This window comes from Sciurus vulgaris (genome assembly GCF_902686455.1).
Source record: "Sciurus vulgaris genome assembly, chromosome: 3".
Lineage (NCBI taxonomy): Eukaryota > Metazoa > Chordata > Mammalia > Rodentia > Sciuridae > Sciurus > Sciurus vulgaris.
Window position 1 is genome coordinate 21871511 of NC_136463.1, and position 6951 is coordinate 21878461.

At 40.4% G+C, this 6951-nt stretch overlaps 1 protein-coding gene across 1 annotated transcript; it reads right to left on the reverse strand.

Moving 5' to 3' along the window:
- Positions 1 to 6131: 6131 nt before the first annotated feature.
- Positions 6132 to 6737, reverse strand: LOC306657422 (uncharacterized protein; the record flags this gene model as incomplete). Its single annotated transcript, XM_079133398.1, has 1 exon — positions 6132 to 6737. One exon carries the CDS (start codon positions 6735 to 6737, stop codon positions 6132 to 6134), a length of 606 nt encoding a protein of 201 aa, XP_078989524.1.
- Positions 6738 to 6951: the final 214 nt, after the last annotated feature.

Below are 6951 nucleotides of genomic sequence, written 5' to 3' on the forward strand. Positions count from 1 at the left end.
ATGATGGAGAAAATATTTTATAGATGCCCATTAAGTCTATAACACTGATTGTATTATTTAATTCTATAGTTTCTTTGTTTGATTTTTGTTTGGAGGATCTTTCCAGTGGTGAGAGCAGTGCATTAAAGTCACTCAGTATTATTGTGTTGTGGTCTATTTGATTCTTGAAATGAGAAGGGTTTGTTTGATGTATGTAGATGTTCCATTGTTTAGGGCATAAATATTTAAAATTGTTATGTCTTGCTGATTTATGGATCACTTCTTACTTACTTAGGTTTGAAGTTCACTTTATCTGATATGAGGATGGAGACCCCTGCTTTTTTACTGAGTCCACGTGTGTGGTATGTTTTTTCCCCAAACTTTCACCTTTAGTCTGTGTATGTCTTTTTCTATGAGATGAGTCTCTTGAAGGCAGCATATGTTGGGTCTTTCTTTTTAATCCAATCTTCCAGTCTAAGTCTTTTGATTAATGAGTTTAGGCCATTAACATTCAGGGTTATTATTGAGATATGATTTGTATTCCTGGTAATTTTGGCTTGTTTTTTATTTTTAACTTGACTTGGTTTCTCCTTTGATTGGCTTTTCCTTTATGGTAGTACCATCCTTGCTGACTTGCAGTGTCGTTTTTCATTTGTTCCTCATGAAATATTTTGCTGAGAATGTTCTGTAGTGCAGGCTTTCTTGTTGTAAAATCTTTTAATTCTTCTTTATCATGGAAACATTTTATTTCATCATCAAATCTGAAGGTTAGTTTTGCTGGGTATAAGACTCTTGATTGGCATCCATGGTCTTTCAGAACTTGAAATATATTTCTAGGCCCTTCTAGCTTTTAGGGTCTGTGTTGAGAAATATGCTGATATCTGTATTGGTTTTCCCTTATATGTAATCTGACACTTTTCTCTCATAGCTTTTAAGATCCTATCTTTATTTTGTATGTTAGGCATTTTTGTTATAATGTGCCTTGGTGTGGATCTGTTGTGGTTTTGTGCATTTGGTGCTCTGTAAGCCTCTTTTAAAAAATTTTTATTTTTCATTTTTACAGACTGCATTTTGATTCATTGTACACAAATGGGGTACATCATTTCATTTCTATGGTTGTGCACAATGTAGATTCATACCATTCATGTAATCATACATTATATAGGGTAATGATGTCTGTTTCATTCCACCATTTTTCATACCCCTTCCCTCTCATTTCCCTCTATGTAATCTAAAGTTCCTTCATTCTTCTCTCACCTCCCACCCCCAAAATATTGTGGCATTTGCAGATAAGTGGATGGAACTGAAGAATATCATGCTAAGTGAAATAAGCCAGACCCACAAAACCAAAGGCCAAATATTTTCTCTGTAAGTCTCCTGTATTTGATTTTCCATTTCATTCTTCAGGTTTGGGAAAGTTTCTGATATTATTCCATTGAATAGGTTGTTCATTCCCTTGGTTTGTATCTCTGTGCCTTCCTCAATCCCAATAATTCTTAAATTTGGTCTTTTCATGATATCCCATAATTCTTGGAGGTTCCATTCATGATTTCTTACCATCTTCTCTGTTTGGTCAACTTTATTTTCAAGATTAAATATTTTGCCTTCATTGTCTGAGATTCTGTCTTCCACGAGATCTATTCTGTTGGTGATGCTTTCTTTTGAGTTTTTAATTTGGTTTATTGTTTATTCCATTTCAAGCATTTCTTTCTTTTTTTTTTTTTTCCAGAATCTCTCTTTTTTGTAATGCTTTTTTTTTGTTTCCTGCATTTGCTCTTTTAACTGTTCATTGGAGTGATCATACATTGCCTGCATTTGCTCTCTTATCTCGTCCTTTGCGTCATAGATCATTTTAATTATGTAGATTCTAAACTCCTTTTCTGTCATTTCTACTGCCATGCTGTCATTGGATTCTATCACAATAGCATCTTGGTTTGTTAAGGACACTTTCTTCTCTGTTTTTTTCATGTTGTTCCTGTATCTTCCCCTCTAGTGGTGAAGAACTGAGGTATTTCAGCTTCCCCCATGTAGGCTTATTGTGACCCTGCAGGTTTCCAATACCTCTCCAGTCAAAGAGCCTCCATTCTCCTGCAGGTGTCTCAAGATGGGAGCCACCCCATCCAAAGGTGGTGGCCACCTTCTCAGGGATAATTCAAGATGTCTGCACCAGCCTCCAAACAAGCGGGGGAGCCTCAGTGTGGGTGCCAAGTCCATGGGGGGCATGGACAATGACTAGGGGAAGCTGCAGGGGGTTGCTGTCATGGGCGGTCTGGGGTCGGGAAGTGGTGGGTGGTCATGGGTCTTTCATGTGCTTTCATACACAATGAAGTATTAGCCATAAAGAAGAGTGAAATTATGCACTTGCTGGTGAATGGATGGAATTGGAGACTATCATGTTAAGTGAAATAAGCCAGTCCCCAAAAGTCAAAGGTCAGATCTTTTCTCTGCTATGTGGATGCTAGTCCAAAAAGGAAGAGGGGGTAGAGAGAGAATGAGGGGTGGGGGAGGGGTAGGGGATGGGGACAAAGGAAGAAAAAGGGAATGTACTGGGGACTGAATTAGAGCAAATTATGATCCATGTTTTTATAATTATGTCAAAATGAATCCTAATGTTATGTATAACTAAAATAATCAATAAAATATAAAAATAAATAAAATATAAGAAACACCAAAAATAAGAAAAAGAAAAAATAAAAACAAGTTCATGCTTTTCCATGTGTTTTTGCACAGAGCCTATGGTCACATATATACTCATTTCTGGTGGATATACAACCAGTTTCAGGATTGTTTATAGAATTACCATATGGAAAGATCTATTCTTTTCTTGGAAGCTGTTTTGTCCTTGTTTCTCTAGATTTCTTCTAAGATATTTTATTGTGTACACACACTATATGTTACAATTTAAAATTTTTACTGCTTAATGACTTTTAGGGGTCACAATGTGAGTGATACATAGTAAGACGCCAGTCACTTTACCCTAGAGAACACCTCTGATGTGCGGGTCATGGCGACAATAGTTACTGAAGTGGTTTTGAAGGGACTGGGGGAGGATTTCATCTGTCCCCAAGTGGTAAAAACCACTGTCCCTTTCCATTGACCTGGGAATGAACTAGCGGTTGATGTGTCTGACATCAGAGGCCCAAATATTCCACTCTGAAGACAGACTTGAGGCTTGTTCTCCATCACTTGCTTGACTGGCTTGGTGAACAATCACTTTCTCTTTCCAAAGTTGTTGTTTCAGGGATTGGCATCCTGCACCATGGGTAAATTGGGGCTGTTTCCACAGTAGTATGGAGGTTCTTTCAATTTTCATGTCTCAAGATGTTGCATGTTGAAACTATGTTGAATGGGCTTTCTTTATGAACTGAAGGAATGTTATGATCCTTCTACCTTTTTCAGGAAATGACATAAAAACTTTGAAGAATATCGAAATGCTCGCCTTTCCAAAAATGGTCCAAAGTAGGCATGATCAGACACATGTGGAACTGGCCTTGACTCAACTCTATCCTCAGTGGGATATGTTCTGATATGCATTCTACAGTTTTTTCCTTCTGCTTCCAGTGTATTTCCTTCCATTTTCTCTACTCAGTGTCTCTAATGGAGTTCACCTTCCTTTCCAAAGAAGCTGAGATTCTCTGCCATATTGTAACCCCATTTGGCCTTGATGTGGCACTATGCCCTGGACTTCTGAAGGTGATCTACTGTAGGAGGCATTATCAATGTTCTCACAGTGCCTGTGTGGAGACCCACTGTCTTCTTTTCAGTAGGTCCCTTTCTGAAACACATGCCATAGGGAGGAATTCTAAGGAGACCCTTGCAGACAAATCGCTGAGCTTCATTATGTAACTGGACCCATGGGAATTAGTCCAGAGCAATACACTCAAAATTGATACTTGTTGCCTTTACGCCATATTGAATTATTCTGGAGAACATGAATGAAGTAGGACCTGTAGCCCTTAACTCAAATGATAAAAAGAGAAACCTACCTGCAGGTTAAGGGAGCCTCAGCCTAACCCACTTTGATGTTGGGGGAAACACGATCAAGAAACAGGTGATATCAGATTGTCACCTGATCCAATGACACATAAAACTCCTAGGAGAGTTCTTGTGACTCCTGGAACACAGAACTTTCACCAAGATAACTCTGCATTGAAAATTTGGAGGCTTAAAGGTATTGAATCAAAAGCCTGATGTATCAACAAATATATCTGGACTTGTATGACAGATTACTACCCTAGTAGTTAGGGTTGTAATATTATATAATATTAAATATTATATCAAGGAAGAACTAAAGGAAAGTGTGTGTGAACAAATCAGAAGCATCCCATTTGAGTTGAACACTCAGGTACCACAGGACAGGCAAATAAGAAAGATGGAATGTATAATTTCAAAGTGGCATTATCAGGAGCCCATTTATTGCAAAGGCACCTCAAAGAGAAAGAGTAGCTTCACGATTAGAAGTATTTACCTTAGCTGGATTGAGGATTTCATGAGAAAAAACATGTATTTTTTGGAAGGCAGTGAGTGGTACACCATGAAAGTTTGGAGTCTTGAGGGCATTAGGTTAGAAGAGATAGACATGATGGCAGTGCAGAACTGGGGAGAGACATTGTTCCTTGATCTTGTAGTTCCATAGGTAAGACCAAGAATTCTGTCCTGATTGCATGAGATGTTGGTAAACCATGTATATCATTATAAAATTGCATTTGTTGCAGCTTTGGAATATTGTGTCTGCCTAGTTTTGAAAATGCCCAGTGGAGTAAGGGTTTTTACAAGGACGTGGAGAAGTTACATTGAAGCCTGTTACATTGGAGGGAACGTCAAATGGTGCTGGAGCCACTGAAATATGGAGTTTTCTCACAAAATCAAACACAGAAATACCGTATGATTCAGCAGCCTTTCCTTCATGTGCTCAGCTGAAAGGATGAAATCAGAAGCTTAAGGAGGCATCAGCACTCCATGTTCATGGTGGCACTATGAATAATAGTCAAGTTGTGGAAGCCAGCACACATGCTAGTTGATGGTTGAATGGCTCAGGAGCTTTTGCCAGAAACCTGCAATGAAATGGTACTCAACCTTACAAAGGAAGAAAATCCTTCTGCTTGTGCTAACATGCTTAAATCTTAGGACTCTCTCCTAAATGAACTAAGCTGGTCACAGAAGGATATACACTAAATATTCCACGTGTATGAGGCATGTAAAATAGTGAAACTCAGAAAAAGAAAGAATAAAGATGTGGTTTCCAGAGGCTGGAGGTAAGTTGAGGCAGAGAGCTGCAAATCAATAAGTGTGACATTCAGTTTAATTGTTTTGGTACTGAGGATTGAATCTGGGGAGGTCTTACCACGGAGCCACATCTTCATTCATTTATATTTTCATTTTGGAACAGTGTCTGGCTAAGTAGCTTGCATTCTCATTCAGTTGCAGAAGCTGGGCATGAACTTGCAATCTTCCTGTCTCAATCTCCCAAGTCACTGAGCTTACAGGCATATGCCACCACTCAGCTGTTGGTAGGCTCTTTCAGTTACTCAAGATAAATAACTTCTATGAAATTTTAGCAGACAGTGTGATAAAATGACGATGTATTTCTCATATGATTCATGTATTTCTCATATGATTCTCATGTCAGGCATTCTTTGCACTAGAGAATAAAGACAGACCATACAGAATTTGAATAAAGACTCAAAATTTATTAAGAATTTATGAAGGATGTCTGTACCCAGGCAACTGAAGTTGATGATGACAGGAGAAAGTAGTATACAGCAATATAGAGAATAATACAAAAAGAAATCATAACTCTAAAGATGAAGGCGCAGTTGCATATAGCTATGAAATTTTTTCTTAAGGAGTGTGTTCCTATGTTCTTTGGATGATAGGTAAAATTTCCGGTCTCAGAATTTCAACCAAGACCACACCTTGCCATCAGTGATCTAGGAAGCAGGCACAAGATGCACACAGCCTAAGGAAGAAGAGGACGAGAGTGAAGTGGTCTGCAATCCCTTGAGGTGATTCACGTGCTTTCACATGGGAGCCAGTGAACAGAATTTTTGGTGATAGCTTGATGATCTTCAGTCAGGTAAGAAGAGAATTCTTCCAGGAAAGAGAAGGCAGTTCACAGGAGTTTGTGCAGACCTTAGCCTTTAGGGAGTTGATCATGGGCAGCAAGGCTGGCAGCAGGTGACCACATAGCAAATGGGCTGGCAGCAAGGTGTGCTGCAGCAGCTGGGCTCACAGGGTGGTTTGGAGCAGGTGGTCTTGCAGCAGGTAATTTCATAGCAAGTTGGAGGACAGCAGGGCTGGCAGCAGGGAACAATGCAGCAATTGGGGCAGCAGCAAGGCTCACAGCAGCTGGGCTTACAGCAGGGTGTGCTGCAGCAGCTGGGCTCACAGGGTGGTTTGCAGCAGGTGGTCTTGCAGCAGGTGATTTCACAGCAAGTTGGGGGACAGCATGGCTGGCAGCAGGGAACAATGCAGCAATTGGGGCAGCAGCAAGGCTCACAGCAGCTGGGCTTACAGCAGGGTGTGTTGCAGCAGATGGGCTCACAGGGTGGTTTGCAGCAGGTGGTCTTGCAGCAGGTGGTTTCACAGCAAGTTTGGGGATAGCATGGCTGGCAGCAGCTGGACCCACAGCAGCTGGGCTTGCAGCAGGGTGTGCTGCAGCAGCAGGTCACACAGGCTGGTTTGCAACAGGTGGTCTTGCAGCAGGTGGTTCTGCAGCACGTAGGCTTGCAGCAAGAGGAGCAGCAGGAGGGGGCCATGGTGTCAGGTGTGGAGGGTGGGATCCTGTTTACAGGTGAGTGAGTTTGCACAATATGACGACTCCTTGCAATTGGGTTCTTTTATCCTTGGGGCTTCCAAAGTTTGGACCAATCAACAACACTTCACCTTGTTGTTGTTTATGTTACTTTCCATATTCAGTTTGTGTTTGTTAAGGAAGTTATTCTGTAATGTGATGAGTGTTGTGAAAGTGTT